Below are 15,271 nucleotides of genomic sequence, written 5' to 3'. Positions count from 1 at the left end.
ATAATTTTCAAAATCGCACATTCCTAAAATTACTTTGATAGGAAGTGGACGGTTTCCGTTTTACGCCCAGTGTCTCTGCTAACTTGACACAGCCGCGTCTCTTTCTTCCGAGCAGGTTTTCGGTCCTCTTTGCGCGCGGCCGCCGAATCGGGCGCGAGCTCGTTTTTCGCTACCTTGAATGAGAAAATGCTGCTTGAAACAAAAACAAAGAAACACGAAAAACCGATAGACTAAAGTTAAATAATGCAGCATTGCAATTAACTAAACTTGCAATCAATTACAAAATTAAATACATTTAACATACCAGTATGTGTAGAGCGATTTTAGTATTTTTAAAACTAACGTAAGGTCAAATAAAACCTTAAAAAGTGATGAATGACCACAAATCTGTACTAATATAATATTCACTTCTCACACTATTTGCACGTCATACATTCTACTTACAAATATACTGACGCACGCACGTTTTACACCATCAGTGTGTAGCGCTTGTGCAGCTGCAGCGTCAGGCCTTCTCGCAAAACATTTATCATCATTAGAGACACCGACGCTTGCACAGTGCACAGTGCACACCCCCCACTGTGGTTTGCTTTGCAGCACCCCCTCGGTGTGCGACATGCTCTGGCAGCCAGTCTGTGTACGGAAAGCACAGTCACGGTTTCTATGGGAACATGTAAACTATGCACAGGAGGATTGGGAAGACGGAGGAGAGTTATAGCTCGATAGATGGAGAGAAGTCGAGAGAAGCAACATTGTGTTTAGATGTTGGATTTATTCCCTCCTTTCTGAAAGGTTGGTGAGTTAAATCACAGAGTGTATACGTGTATGTGGTCATGTGTATGTGAGAGAGTCCGTACTAACAAAATACACTTAACACATGGGTGTGTGTGTGAGAGCACACAGTTTACAACATCAAGTAGCCGTTGGAATTTTCCATTTTAAACAATGGGAATGTGTCCTACAAGTGACAATAGTTTCAAAACAAAACACAGGCCTGCGAGAATGCATGGTTTGTCACATAAAAGGTATCACATATATCTCACATTGGAAGACGTAGGGTTAAGCAGTCTCTCACGCATATGGGAAAACAACACAAATGCACTGACCATGTGTTTGTTTTAACACGTTATCGCCGGCGTCACTCCAGATGAGCAGGAAGATGCCGCATAGGGCGATGCCCTCTGCAAGTCCTGCTAGAATGCAGACCAAGATGAGCGCCTGGACACCTCTGAACCACTCTGTGTCCAACAGCAAGGTCAGAGCAGCTCTCATGTTCATGCTTTCAACACCAAGACACTAATTGTTTGACCTCGTGAGGGGCCGCGTATAGGTCAAATTTATATTTACCTCTCGCATTCACCCAAAAAGTATGAAGACGAATATTAGTCTTAAGTCCCTCTAGTCAACAAATGTTGACTGTCAGACAAAAAAAAGGTCTCACACCTCTTTTTTTTCTGTATGTGATGTGCAAGAGAGTTTAATAAGTGTGAGGGGTTTTAGGTGGAGATGTTTTTTGGTGTAAGTTTCTGGTTTGTTGGTTCATGTCAGAGTTTTTTGGTTCATGAACAATAAGAGGGTTTTTGTTGAGTATGACAGGTTTTCAAGTGAGCGTGTGAGATTTTTCGCAAGGACTTTTTGGGGTGAACAGTCTTTTTAATGTGAGATATTTTGGGTGAGTGTGATACACTTTGGCGAGTTTGAGGTTTTTTTTAGGTTTCTGGTGTGTGAGAGGTTTTTGTGTGAGAGTTAGTTTTTGGGTGATGGTAAATGGTAAATGGGCTGTCACTTATATAGCACCTTTCTACCTTGGGTACTGATGTGAGAGTTTTTGGTGCATGTAAGAGGTTTTAGTGTGAGAGTGAGTTTTTGGGTCATGCGAGAGTTTTTGGTGGTTTTTTGCAGAGTTAGCTTTCTTGGTGGTAGTGAGAGATTTTTGGTGTTCTTGTAAGAGTTTTTTTTGTTGTTGTTGTTTATTTTCGCTGTGTGTGTGTTATATGTTTTCCTGTGAGTGAGTATTTTTGGTCAGTGTGATTTTTTTTGGTGGGACTGATTTAATTTAATTTTTTCCCAGAACAACAGGAATGCAATTAGCTGTACTATATGTCACCAACAGGCAACAATGAACTGAGACCACTTTTTTGCCCAGGAACAGAATAGCACAGAGTGTAAATAAAAAGGGAAAAATGATAGAAAATGTTGACAATCATCAATTTCTGTACATTCCTGTACGTCGGCCTCTTAAACTGCCCAATGACTGATTTGACTTGAGTATAGAAATGCATTGCCATGAACCAACAAACATGCTTAATGAAAACATCAAGTCTTTTGTTTCAGATAAACAAATGCCACCATTGTCACTTTCTCTTTCAGGTTTTTGAAGAGAGACGAAGCCTTCTAGCAAAGTGGGTACGTTCAAAGCGTCAAGTGTGCGCATTGTGCTCAGACTCCGCTGGGGTGTCTTTCTTCTTTGGATTTGATGGCCTTTCATGTGCTCATCAGTTTGACAGCTGGTCTGACAGACAGAGGAGGTTGGTGCTGCACGACTTCGTCAAAGGCTGCTCAAAGCAGCAGCTCCGATTTGTCGACCTCTGCGTGAGTAGACAGCTCCCCCTGCAGGCCGCTGACTTCACCTGCCTGCTACCGAGAGCAATCTGCCTCTACGTCTTCTCCTTCTTGGACCCGCGCAGCCTCTGTCGCTGTGCACGGGTAGGAATGAACCAGCACACACACTTCAACATGCCACAATGCAATGCGTGACGTTTGGCTTGTTCCTGTGAGGACAGGTGAGCTGGCACTGGAAAAGCATCGTGGAACTGGACCAGCTGTGGATGCCCAAGTGTTTGAGACTTGGCTGGCTCATCAGTTTTTCCCCGACAGTTTTTGAGCAGGGTGTGTGGAAGAGACACTACATCAACACTGTGCAAGAGGTGCTGCTGGCTGCACCAATCAAAAAGGTCTGCAAGAAGTAATGTCCCGCGAAATAACAAGGGTGCTCTTATTTCCTTAGCTACAGACGCCTCCAAAAAGTATCGCGATGGCAAGGTCAATTACTTTAGTTTTTTGTTGTATCGTGAAGACATTTAAAAGATGAACATGAGATAAAAAGTTCATAATCCACGTGTTCAAGCACCTTTTGCTTTCCAAGTGAGCTAAAGTATTGCAACATGTCAAAACTAGGTGGCTTCAAACAGAAGGTGCTCTGTCCTGAGTTGTTTAACTCATCTAGATGTAAATACCATGAAACAAAAGCTGGACTTTTGAAATTTTATCTCATATTCATCTCAACACAAATGTCTTCAGTATAAAACAAAAACAAAGGAATTGACCTTGCTCTTCTAATATTTTTGGAGGGGACTGTATATTCTTATTTTATTATGAAATAATGTACAGTATATTTGCTTTATTCAGTAATTGGTTAAAAGGGAAGTCAACCCCAAAATGTTCTTCACAATAATATGTTATATGTGCCTCCACTAGTCGAAACGCGGCATTCTGATTAATATTGCGTTTGTGGAATATGAGTTAAGTAGTAAAATCCACCCGTTTTTAGCCATCTCAGGGGGCGGCCATTTTGTCACTTGCTGTCAACCGGAAATGACATCACAGTTGCTCAGGGCTCAGGTAACGACCAATCGCAGCTCACCTGTTCTCTGATGCCGATCCGTGATTGGTTGTTACCTAAACCCTGAGCAACTGTGATGTCATTTTCAGTTAACGCCAAGTGCCAAAATGGACGCCCCTGAGATGTACAAAAACGGGTGGATTTTACCCCTTAACTGATATTCCACAAACCCAATATCAATCCGAATGTCATGATCAGACAAGCGGGGCTGTATTGAACACATTATTGTCATAATCTAGCAAAAGAGTAGTAGTCCAAACATATCACTCGCCCTGTCTCAGCAGCAGACAGCGGTTCAAGATGTCGCAAGAGTCAGCAGCAGACATGAGGACCCCAAGTCACAAGGGGTCTACCTAAGTGAGGGGCTTCAAGTATCCACCAACCAGTGCGCTGGAGGTACATCCAAAAGCAAATTAAAAAAGGACAAGCATCCAGCTGTGCTTCCACCTTGGAGAGACTCGGACAGATGTCCCAAAGACATCGTCCGCTTCAACTACCTGGACAACTCGGACCCTGTCGGACAAGCCAGCGCAGCGTAAGGCAGCAAGCAGCTTTCCAATATGGTTCAGGGTGATCATAGAATTTGTTTGTTTTTTTCTGTGCTACAAGATACAATGTACTCTTTTGTACTCCATATCATCTGGACTCCAAAGTATCAGTTCCTTTTCCAGGGCCAAAAAGCAACATATATTTTCAATATCTTCAAGTTAAAGGGGAAGTCAACACCAAATATATTTTTTTCAAGAATATGTTCTATGCAGGCGTACTAGTCGAAACATGGCATTCTGATTAATATAAGCTGCAAAAAAGCATTTTTTGCCATCTCAGGGGGCGGCCATTTTGTCACTTCTGTCGACTGAAAATGACATCACACACCCTCAGGCTCAGATAAAGTCGACAGAAGTTACAAAATGGCCGCCCCTTAGATGGCTAAAAACTGCTTAACTCATATTCCATAAATGCAATATTACCGGTAATCAGAATGCCATGTTTACAATAGTGAAGGTGCAGAGAACATATTAATGTAAAGATTTTTTTGGCTTTAACAGTTAAAAAAATAAATAAAAGTAGTACACCGCCCCTCTGTACAATCCATTGTCCACTAAACGATACAATCTCCTTTTCCTGAGCGTACGTCAATCAAGGCTATTGTGTGTCTCCAGGCAGATGAAGAGCAGAGCAACCACGTGTAGCAGTAAAACAGAAAAGCCAGACGACGAGAGACCAAAAACGCTGTCCGAAACCACTTACAAACTCCGGAAAGCCAAATCACTGGTAAACCACGTTTCATTCATCACTGCAACACTAACCCCAACGTGACCGTGACCCCGAATTGTTGAAGCTCCCCCAGCGGCAGACTTCATGCATTATGGAGCGGCTTTTTACACGGGGATGCATGTTAATGGTGACAGGCTCACAGAAGGAGGTGATGCAAATTAGGCTTAGGTTTTACAAGAAAGTGAAACAGAGGACAACGCGGCATTAAATAGTCCACAAATTTGCCGTTGACCAATCAACAGAAATGAAATATTTTCTTCTTCGTTTCCTATAGATGTTCCTCACTTCAAACAGTAGACCCAGCCATCCTCCTCATCCTCCTCCTCCTCGTCAAACCCAGTCTCGGCCCCTCTGGGCATCTCACACTCACACTCACCCTGTCACCAAGGAGGTAGGAGAGATCTTGCTGCGCCAGGCCCGGTGGAATGCCGGGAAGCGTCCGGGTCCGGTGAGGACGGCAGTACCCAGGCTGAGCGTGGAAGCGCTCAGGGCATCCCAGCGTTCCAACAGGAGCGTTCCCAGTAAGTTATTGTCAACCCCCTCTCTCCTCTGGGCTGGAAATGATGTAAGCACATAGCAAGAAATACAGTCAGGAAACTTAAATGTTAAAAAGGATTATTCAGACGGTGCACATTATGCTCCTAACAAAGCATTGAATAAATGCTCATTTAAAACACTGAAAAAACTTAGTATGGTCAGTAAAATCGTGCCTGAGTGAGTGTGATAGAAAACATCTTTGGGATGAACTCGAACCAAGATGAAGAATCTCATCCTTGCCAATGTGCCAATACTTATGTCCAGAGATTGTCTATGTAAGCTTGAATACCAGATAGTAAAAAAAAAAAAAGAAAGTTGGGTGAACTCAAAATTTCAAGGCAACAAACTTTTTGATAAAATTTTAAACTGGGCAATTCAAGTAAATATTTTAATAACACAATAATATATTCTATGCAGCCCCACTAATCTAAACACGCTATTCTGATATTGTGTTTGGGGAATATGAGTTAAGCAGCAAAATCCATCGATTTTTATCCATTTCAGATAGCGGCCATTTTGTCACTTGCTGTCAACTGAAAATGACATCACGGTTGCTCAGGGCTCAGATAACGACCAATCATGGCTCAGCTTCAGAAAACAGGTGAGCTTGCGATTGGTTGCTACCTGAGCAACTGTGATGTCATTTTCAGTCGACAGCAAGTGACAAAATGGCCGCCCGCAGAGATGGCTGAAAACGGGCTGATTAACTCTTATTGCACAAAATTAATATGAATCAGAATGCCATGTTTTGACTAATGGAGGCACATTGAACATATTGTACATTTTTGCGTTGACATCCCCTTTAAGGAAATAAGGAAAAATAACTCAATAACTTACTTTGTATGCTAACTAACATTGTTGCCATAAATGTCAAAAATTTTAGCCCCCAGTCCAGTAGCTGTGTTAAAATTCAACAGGAAGGTGTCACCCAGCAAAATTAATAAGCAGCAATGTGTTGAAAGTAGTGTGTTTCTGTGCTAGGTTGTAATATATCCCGAGTTTGACCTTTAATTTGTGCTACTTCAGTCCATAATGTTAGAAATGTCACCCTGTCAAACACGACTTCTTCTTCCAGGTGCACCGCTGTTTGAGTTTCAGCCCTGGACTCTCCCTCTGTCACTCACGCAATACGTGGACTGACACGCACGCTTCCGCTCAACCGGCAGGTAAACGCGCTCCTGAGTAAAAGCAACAGTGGCTAAAGCCAAACTGTGAATCAGTCGGTCATATTTTTCAACAAGTTGAGTAAGAAATGTACCACCTTTATTATCCAATTCACACGACCCTCTCAGCAATATAATACAAAGCAAATGATGTAATAAACAATACCACATATGTTTTAAAAGCAACAACAAAATAACATGTTCTGACCCAATAATGCATTCAACACAGTAGCACATCAAGGGCCCGCTTTGTGTGTGTCTCGTGATCATGACAGCGAAGGTACATCTTGTCATTACACAGATGAACACGTTTCAATTCCCAAAGTATGGCTCATGTGTGTACATATTAAAAAGCACAAGTCAGTGACCAAAATGAACAAGACATTTGAAATGAGTGTTCATTGAATTGTAATTGAATCATTGACGGGTACAGTATAGCTTCAGTCAAAAGTCATTCCTATTTATGGATGTTTCGTAATACAGGGTGACCCAAACATTTTTGAATGCATTCTTACAGGAGGATCCCATCTACAAGACGTATTTTTGTGACACTCGCAAAGAACATATTATTGCAAATAACATTAGTCACTTGACTTCCACTGTAGAGATGGCAATCAAGTCAGATCAGTAATTACAGGAACATGTGGGGGGGGGGGAAATAACAGACGATTCATAGTCTTTAAAGAGGAAGTCAACACCAACATTTTCTTGACAATATGTTCAATGCGCCACCACTTGTCTAAACACGACATTCGGATTAATATTGCATTTGTGGAATGTGATATACCCATTTTTAGCCATCTCAAGGGTCGGCCATTTTGCCACTTGCCGTCGACTGAAAATGACTTCACAGTTGCTCAAGGATCGGGTAACAACCAATCACGGCTTAGCTTTTTTGAAGCTGAGCCATGACTGGTCATCGGGTAAACAACCAATTATGGCTCAGCTTTTCTGAAGCGTGATTGGTCGTTGTCTGAGCAACTGTGATGTCATTTTCCTTTGACAGAAAGTGGCAAAATGGCTGCCCCGAAATGGACAAAAACGGCTGGATTGTACTGTTTAACTCATATTCCACAAACGCAATGTTAATCAGAATGCCGTGTTAAGACTAGTGGGGTCGCATTGAACATAATATTGTAAAGAATTTTGGGGGGGGTTGACTTCCACTTTAAACATAAATCATAAAATGTTAACTTAATTTAAATGAAGTCCAACAGTCACCAATGCTGTGATTGTCCAGTCTAGTTCGAGGAGCTCCCCGATGCAACGTTAGCAGAATCAGATGGATTAGCGATAAAAGAATGATTGATAACCAAGCTGATTCAGAGTCACGACATCAGCAAATGACAATAACACGCAGGTGCAATGACCCCATGATCAATGACAGTTGCCGTCAACATAACATTTGACACAGCAGATCCATTTTAAGACAATTAGAACAAGTACAGTAGCTCAAAATGTTTGTTTTAAGGCAATAAAAAGACAGGGGATGGGAGCAGAATAAAAATTCATAAAAAAAAAAAAAATCTTGGTAATAATTTACAAATACAGTAATTCCTTCCCCTCACACTCAAACAAAGCATAAAAAAATCTTTCAAAACTGGCAATCAATCAATATATTAACAGTGAAATAAGAACGTGAGGGGGTAAAAAAACAAAAAAATCCCAAAAAAACGGACTTAGTTAAAAACACATCATGCATAATTTAAATACATTTTTGGCCTCACTCTTTACACAAACAAAAGAACCGAATCAATGAAAACGAAACTCATAATTGATTGTGTGGAGTCCATCCAATGGTATCCTCTCAAGCACATGCATTGTGCAGTTCTATATTAAAATGTGAGAAACCTTATGACGATACATCTAAGCAGTCAGTCCCTCGGCGAAACAAGTCCTCGACTGCACAAATTGATTGGATAGCAAGTCAACATTTGACTATTTTGTGTGCGCAGATAAGAAAATTGGGAGATTTTAAGAAGGAACCTCGATTATATAAGGCTGACAGAATTCTTCTTGTCGTAGAGTAGCGTGCACCTTTAACTTGGAGAGAATGACTAGGCAAAGTGTTAACAGCTCTTTTAAATAATGTAAACATATACATCTTATTTGAGGTCAGAGCATCGATCCTCTTCATTTTGATACGATTAAAAATGACAAAATTACTGCAGCATCGTCCGGATGTTTTTTGGAGTGGACTCATCGTTCAGGTGTTTTGTGGTGAATCTGAAGCGAGAAAAAACAAAACAATAAGAAACACACATGCTTAATTTGATATGAATATCAACAACAGTGTGACAACCTGTACAACTACACTTAAAAAAAAAAAAAAACTATTTGAGAGGTGAAATAAAAACAAACAAATGAAAAGATAATGACATAAGTGTGCACGCCCTTTGTTAACAGGTTGTTTGTCATGTTAAAAGGGAGTCAGCACACGCCTGCCACTTTTTAAATTGCCTCCGATTAACCCTAAATAAAGTTTAGATGTTCTAGAAGGCTTTTCCTGGCATTTTTTTTTGTGCTTTATAGCAGAAGCATGAAGGTTTTGTGACAACGCTGACTGCTATTTGGAACTGCTCATAATTCCCTCCACTTTAACAAATAATTTACATTATGATAAAAACACCATTTCGCTGGCTACCCAACAAGTGCCTGGTACGTTTTCGCAGTTAAGAGAAAATAAAGAACCTGCCGTATTTCTTTGTCTGTTATACACATTAAAAACACTGTTTTGGTTTTAAATTGTTATTTTGAGCATTTTAGCGTGCGTGTATCCAAAAGGCAGTTGACCTACTTGAGAGCATTCAGCAGGCCTTCTACGTTGTCTGCAGGCTGGTCCTTCAGCACTTTTATGCAGCCTTTCATCTGGTGAGACAATAATCCCGTGAGACCTGCGTCACACTGCACTGATGTGTGCGTCGTGCGGAACCTACGTCGATTTTGGAGGACTTGTTGAAGGCGCCATTGGGGTGAACGTGGTCATAGAGAATGATAACGCCGACCATGACCCTCATGCAGAATAGGAGAGTGTCCTCGCTGCTGAAACGACTGGAATATTCCCTGTGCATAGAAGATGGCATTTATGCATGTGGGAGGGGTAAAAAAAATAAAATAAAATAATAATACTGACAGTCGGTTTGTTTGGTTTAAAGTGCTATTAAAATATCGTTGCTGTCCTGTGAAAAATACTTATGTCAATTTTTCTCATTTTTCTTATTTTTACGTGAATGGAGTATCCGTTGTACAGACATCGCATTAACACGAACATTTTTTTAAAATTCCAAAATTGGACATACGTGTTTTTCACAGGACAGTGATGATATGGTACCTTATATGCATTTTCTGCATTTCCTTAAAACACATTAATCTAATGTGTATTGAAAAAAATATATAATTTTTTTTTAAAGTATTATTTTGGGACAAAAGCGTCAAAATAAAAATGATGCTACATTCACGTATGAACTCACGGTGTCTCCAACATGACTTTACAGACGCTGGCCATGGTGCTCAGACAGTCCGTCGTGTTCTCCAATGGAAGAGTCTTGTTCTAAAAATAAAATGACACAAATCAAAACATATTACGACTCATATAAAATATATGATCACTAGACATGTACTGACAAAACAAAATGTGGTGAAAAAAATGAACAGTACAAAAATAACAAATATATTACAGAATCTTTTCTACATAGCTTGCAATGCAGGAATGAGAGAAATGAAGCTAGCTTACCTCAGTCACAAAGTTTGTGGTTGCGTTGCTGAGTGTTTTTAGCATCGGGGTGGCCTCAGCGTAAAACAGAGACATCCTATTGGCCATCTCGTTATTCACTTCATTTTCAATATCCAGCTGTACGGTCACAATGAAAGAAACATGTTTTTTTTTTTTTTAAATGCCAACTCGTCATTTAAAAAAAAAAATTTTTTATTAAAGGCAAAAACAGCTGATTACATCAGGAAGTTGGACGTTATCATGAAGTACACATATTGATAATCAGAACGAATTTCAGCATCTCATTTCATTCGAGGTTAAAAACAGGTTTACGTTCCTATTATTTACAGTATATTCGGAACAGCTCACATTCATGTTGTTTATCCGGTTTCGACTGATGGTTCTTCTGTAGTAGCTGAAGTCATTCTGGATGGCGGGAATCCTCATCTGAGGTAAAACGAGTCAAACGGTTGAAGACAAAAATCACACATCAGGGGTGGATCGTTTGTCACCTTGAGCTCATCGAAGCGTAGAGTGAAGTGGAGGATTTCGGCAAACTGCTTGGCAAACGCCTGTTCCTTTTCCAGGTGCTGAGTGGGTGTGTAGGGTGGACATGTCAGGGACTCCAGCAAACTCTGTAGAGCCTCCTCTGCACACAAATCCCAAATCGCAACGGTTGGTTTGTGCTGAAACCCGAAAAGCGTTGTGACAACGCCACGCACCTAGTCTCAGAGAGAAACTGTAGAACTTCTTGAGTTTGATAACAAGCGGGCACACTGAGTTCCAGGCTCGCTCCTGAAGCATGAAGTCACTTGGGTTTTGAATTGCCTAAAGAGGAAACACAATCAGATCAAATATTAGCTCAAGAATGGCGATCGCTGGTGTTAGCATAAATTTACATCGTTGCGGGTGGTGTGAGGGGCCATTCATTGCTGCTCATGGTTTGAACATACATGATCATGTTGAAAATAATGGGGGGCAAAAATAGATTTCTCTCAACGCTCTCCTCACATCTCTGATCTCCTGCCCGGCTCCTTTGTATGCCTGTAGACCTGACAGGATGCTTTCAGAGTCCTGAAGGACGGCGTTCACCTGGTTCCAGACTTCACGCTCTCCTTCTGTGGGCTGCGCATCTAACATGGAAACCATACACAAAGCTCACAATCGCGGTTCAATGGGGATCTATTCATGTTCAGATTTGCAAGACTATAAATGTATCCAAGTTTAACACCTTGAATTGAGACAGATTTAAAAGGCATTTATATGATCATAAAAAAATATACTGGGTGAAAGGCAGCAGAAGATTCCTTTGATTGCGTATTGTGTTTCCGAAAGTAGTATTTTATGTATTGGATTTTGTTTAATTGCAAATGTCCACTGACAGGTTGATTTGGTCAACAAAAGTTAATTTTCCATGGTTGATGCAGGACCATTCTAAATGAGGACTACATGTACAGCACACTCAAATTGCGGCTGGTGAGTATTCATATCCTGTGAACATGGCCCGCCTCACACTTCAGGGAATAATTCACCCAAGTGTGAGCAAGCATACTGTAAATTCTAACAGTCATCCTTTATGTCATTTTACATCTTGGGCCGTCAAGGCCACAGCCAGCCAGCCAAACTAGCTGCTGTAAATATAGAGCATCACTGACATTTAAACTGTCCTGTCTGGCGTCTGTTTTATATTTCAAAACTCTTCCCATTATCCCATCGTTTCCTCTTTACCGGGTAAACAAAGACTGAGGAAGGATGAAATGCCACAGCGAAGACATGATTCTGGCCGAAGTAGAAAATAACACCTGTCAGTCCGTTTACATGCACACATTACTGCAGGGCTCTTCAATCCAGTTCCTTGAGGGACAGGATTGAAGACCCCTGTATTAGAGGGTGCAATTCAATCTTTAGCTAAAGTGTTTAACTCTGCAACACTAGGTGGCAATCGTGCTCCTTTCAGCTCCAATAGCTGTGGCATTACACGAGGATGATGATGGCTGCGAGTGTCTAACTCTGAGGTCTTCAATCCTGTTCCTCGAGGGCCGGCGTCCTGCCTGTTTTCCATCTCTTCTTGCTGCAACATACCTGATTCAAATCAGATAACCAGCAAGGTCTTCAGAAGCTGTATAACGATCCTGACCATTTGAATCAGGTGTGTTGTAGGACGCCGGCCCTCGAGGAACAGGATTGAAGGCCCATGGGCTAACTGGTCCATGTTGAGCCATTAAAGAAACCATTTAACACCTGTGTGCGTGTGGAAACACTTCTTTTGGTTATGATGACATTAAAAAAAAAATATATATATATATATATATATTTTGTTGACTTTTACTACTAAATTCCTTTTAATTTTTGGTTGATTAAAAACTAAAATCTGGTATGATACCAGTGGATTAAATCTCATTCAGTGTCATGAAGTTAGTTTACGGCAACAATCAAGATAGAAATAACTAGCAATTGCAATAATAATAATAATCACATCAACAGGTTACAGAAATATTTTGTTTCCCAAATGCGTACAGCACACATGCACAAGACAGTAAAAGCAGACTGCTCAGGTCAAGGGTCAACTCAATTTTTAGCCAATTTAGCATTAAGCGAATAGATATTTGGAAAGCATACTGCAATCAATCATAACAACAAAGGCTTTCTTAAACCGCATTGGACAAAAGAGAATGGTCGGCCAATCCAGAGCTGAATACGATGACCCTTGACCTCTTGCGAGTAAAGAGGAGTGATTTAGGAAAAATGACTTTGGCCAAGCAGAAAGAAAGGCTATGCTCACTTTCAAAGTCAAGGAAAAAGTTTGGCCCCTGTTCAAGCTCCGTGCAAGTGAGCACTTTTAACAGATTCCCCATTTGGCTTCTGCAAAAGAGAGAGGGAAAAAAAAGAAGAAAAAAAAAACCAGACACACGGGGAGAGGAAGAAAAAGGAAGAAAAGTGTAAGTGATGTTAAAAAGTTTGTTGAACAGCGAGAAACGGCGAATTGGAGCTGAGAGTGGAGTGTCATGTCTGTGCGAAAAGACAGCACACAGGAAACCAGCAAACAGAAAAGAAATCGTCTCCTCTTTCCATCTTATCGCTGTTTTTCCCCACTCCTCCGCCAGACTTACTTTCAAAGTCCAGGAAAAAGTGTGGATAGTTCTCTATTTCCCTTGTAAGGACTTTTAGCAGGTTACCCATTCCAGCAAACCTGATGGGCAAAATGGTGGTAAAACACACAAAAACAAATCAATGCAGACGGTACATGTTCCTGGTGTTGCTAACGGTATAATTGACCAACACAATCAATCACTTAAAACAGATTCTGTTGGTACGATGTGGTACGAAACACCCCGACGAAAAAAAATAAAATGAAAAAACGTGGGTGCACAAGTGCGTACACCTTCTTATAATTGGGGACGTGGTTTTGTTCGGAATTACAACTCGCTGAATGAATTGACTGAAGAGATGAAAACGTTAACGCATGAGCTGAGCTCATGCACGAATCATCATCAGGTAGACACAAAACAATTAAAGCAACACTGTGTCAGTTTTTGTTGATTATGGCGGCGCCATGTGGACAAAAGCGGTAGTGTTTTAAGTCAACCACATTTCCCATGCGCGCCAGGATGCAGTGTTGTGAAATCATGAGCTCTCGCTGGCCTGCAAGTTGGACTGACTGAATTACATTTCTATTTCCAGTGGCTGTGTGGAAGATGAATAGCGATGAGGTAATGAATTTAATAATTTTGTTTGAACAACATTTTTTTTATTGAGTTGATTGTTTTGGGGCTTCTGCCATGACACCAGCAATAGCGCGTAGACGTTCGATTCGTCTTCCATCCTTATAGCGAAAAGAGGAAGTAAGTATGCCGTAAAGCAATTCAAGACATTCATATTTTTTTTTGGTGTGCCAGGGTTGCTCCCATCATCTTCAAAGTTGCTTAGTGCCAGTAAAAACGATACAGACCACCCCCCCACGGGGCATGGCAAAAGTCCCATTCAACTACTTGTAAGTCAATGTTCCATCAAAAGAGTTGTGAATTTTTTTTTTTTATTATGGTCGAATTCTTGCCCAGTGCTGCTTTAATAATCACTCCTCCATTACGCAACACCTCAGTCTATACACATCATATAAGACTGAATTAAAGGGGGGAAGTCAACCTCAAAAATTTCTGCGCAATAATATTTTCATTACCGTCGTCTAGAGTAATGATTAGATCATTGTTTTCCATTCTTTGTGGAGCCGAGGCACCTATTTGACATGAGAAAATCCACACGGTGAACCTCAAACCACCAAACAAAAATATTTTAAAAAGTACCAGTGAACTCTTCTAACAGTTCTACTGTGTGGTGCTTCTAGACTAAACTGCACGGATCTGGAACAAGTCTCTCTGGATTAGTGCCTTTTTAAACAAAGCCAAGCAAAGGAGACAAACAAGCCTAAATGGCAGTTTCTCTATAAATATTTCATTGGACGCAAAAGTCCAGTTAAGTAGGTAGCAATTTCATGGGACTATCCCCAGCACTACATGAGGCCACATTTACAGGAAAACAGCTCACGTCATATAGCACGTCACATGGATAAAAGTGGGAACAGCGTCATTGAGTTTTAATAGCATACCACACAGGGCATTCGCGAAGAGTGGGTTGAGTCATCATCAAAATGTCAATCGAGTAACTCGAATAGACTGAAAATGGAGACGCAGTCGATGAAAGTGAGATGAAACTGCACATTTAGCAGCTTCGAGAGAGGAGACTGAGTCTTTCTTCACCGCCGCAAAGATGCAACTTGCCAGAATCAAATGATAGTGTGAAGTCACAACAAAAGACACACTGTGCTTACAGTGCGCACATGATGATCACACTGCAATTTTCTGTGCAGCCTCCAGCAAGCCACGGCTGAAGTCAATCCTGCTATTCATTCCTCAAGCTGAGCTCTTCATACATTCACGCGGACAAAGAATAATTAAAAAAGAC

General features: G+C 40.9%; 2 protein-coding genes across 5 annotated transcripts in view; one reads left to right on the top strand and one right to left on the bottom strand.

Moving 5' to 3' along the window:
* Positions 1 to 685: 685 nt before the first annotated feature.
* fbxo16 (F-box protein 16) lies at positions 686 to 9,704 on the top strand. The gene is made up of 10 exons (XM_086018911.1): positions 686 to 792; positions 1,148 to 1,255; positions 2,371 to 2,406; positions 2,500 to 2,706; positions 2,784 to 2,954; positions 3,907 to 4,157; positions 4,786 to 4,897; positions 5,175 to 5,421; positions 6,513 to 6,603; positions 9,435 to 9,704. Exons 2-9 carry the CDS (start codon positions 1,148 to 1,150, stop codon positions 6,575 to 6,577), a joined length of 1,197 nt encoding a protein of 398 aa, XP_085875037.1. The 5' UTR covers positions 686 to 792; the 3' UTR covers positions 6,578 to 6,603; positions 9,435 to 9,704.
* Positions 6,679 to 15,271, bottom strand: part of fam49a (family with sequence similarity 49 member A) — a 32,979-nt gene continuing 24,386 nt past the window's right edge. For 3 of the 4 annotated variants that reach the window (XM_086018915.1, XM_086018913.1, XM_086018914.1), the window contains exons 3-12: positions 13,423 to 13,502; positions 11,324 to 11,445; positions 11,035 to 11,140; positions 10,825 to 10,961; positions 10,682 to 10,759; positions 10,334 to 10,450; positions 10,071 to 10,150; positions 9,537 to 9,663; positions 9,398 to 9,468; positions 6,992 to 8,826 (exon numbers count right to left, since the gene is read on the bottom strand). In XM_086018915.1, the coding sequence (XP_085875041.1) occupies positions 8,763 to 8,826; positions 9,398 to 9,468; positions 9,537 to 9,663; positions 10,071 to 10,150; positions 10,334 to 10,450; positions 10,682 to 10,759; positions 10,825 to 10,961; positions 11,035 to 11,140; positions 11,324 to 11,445; positions 13,423 to 13,492 (972 nt within the window). In that variant the 5' untranslated portion in view covers positions 13,493 to 13,502 and the 3' untranslated portion in view covers positions 6,992 to 8,762. Of the gene's footprint in view, positions 8,827 to 9,397; positions 9,469 to 9,536; positions 9,664 to 10,070; positions 10,151 to 10,333; positions 10,451 to 10,681; positions 10,760 to 10,824; positions 10,962 to 11,034; positions 11,141 to 11,323; positions 11,446 to 13,094; positions 13,175 to 13,422; positions 13,503 to 15,271 lie in introns of all 4 variants that reach the window. The other variant, XM_086018912.1, reaches the window with a different exon arrangement.

This window comes from Filicampus tigris, chromosome 20, assembly GCF_054856515.1.
Source record: "Filicampus tigris isolate MCC_2025a chromosome 20, RoL_Ftig_1.0, whole genome shotgun sequence".
In the NCBI taxonomy this organism is placed as follows: domain Eukaryota; kingdom Metazoa; phylum Chordata; class Actinopteri; order Syngnathiformes; family Syngnathidae; genus Filicampus; species Filicampus tigris.
Note: the sequence above shows the minus strand (reverse complement) of the source record. Positions and strands in the feature narration are given on the sequence as shown.

Coding starts and splice junctions, on each gene's coding strand:
- fbxo16 (XM_086018911.1), top strand. CDS start 1,148: ATGAGCAGGAAGATGCCGCATAGGGCGATGCCCTCTGCAAGTCCTGCT. Junction 1,256..2,370: donor ACTCTGTGTCCAACAGCAAG/GTCAGAGCAGCT, acceptor TTTCTCTTTCAG/GTTTTTGAAGAGAGACGAAG. Junction 4,158..4,785: donor GTCGGACAAGCCAGCGCAGC/GTAAGGCAGCAA, acceptor GTGTGTCTCCAG/GCAGATGAAGAGCAGAGCAA.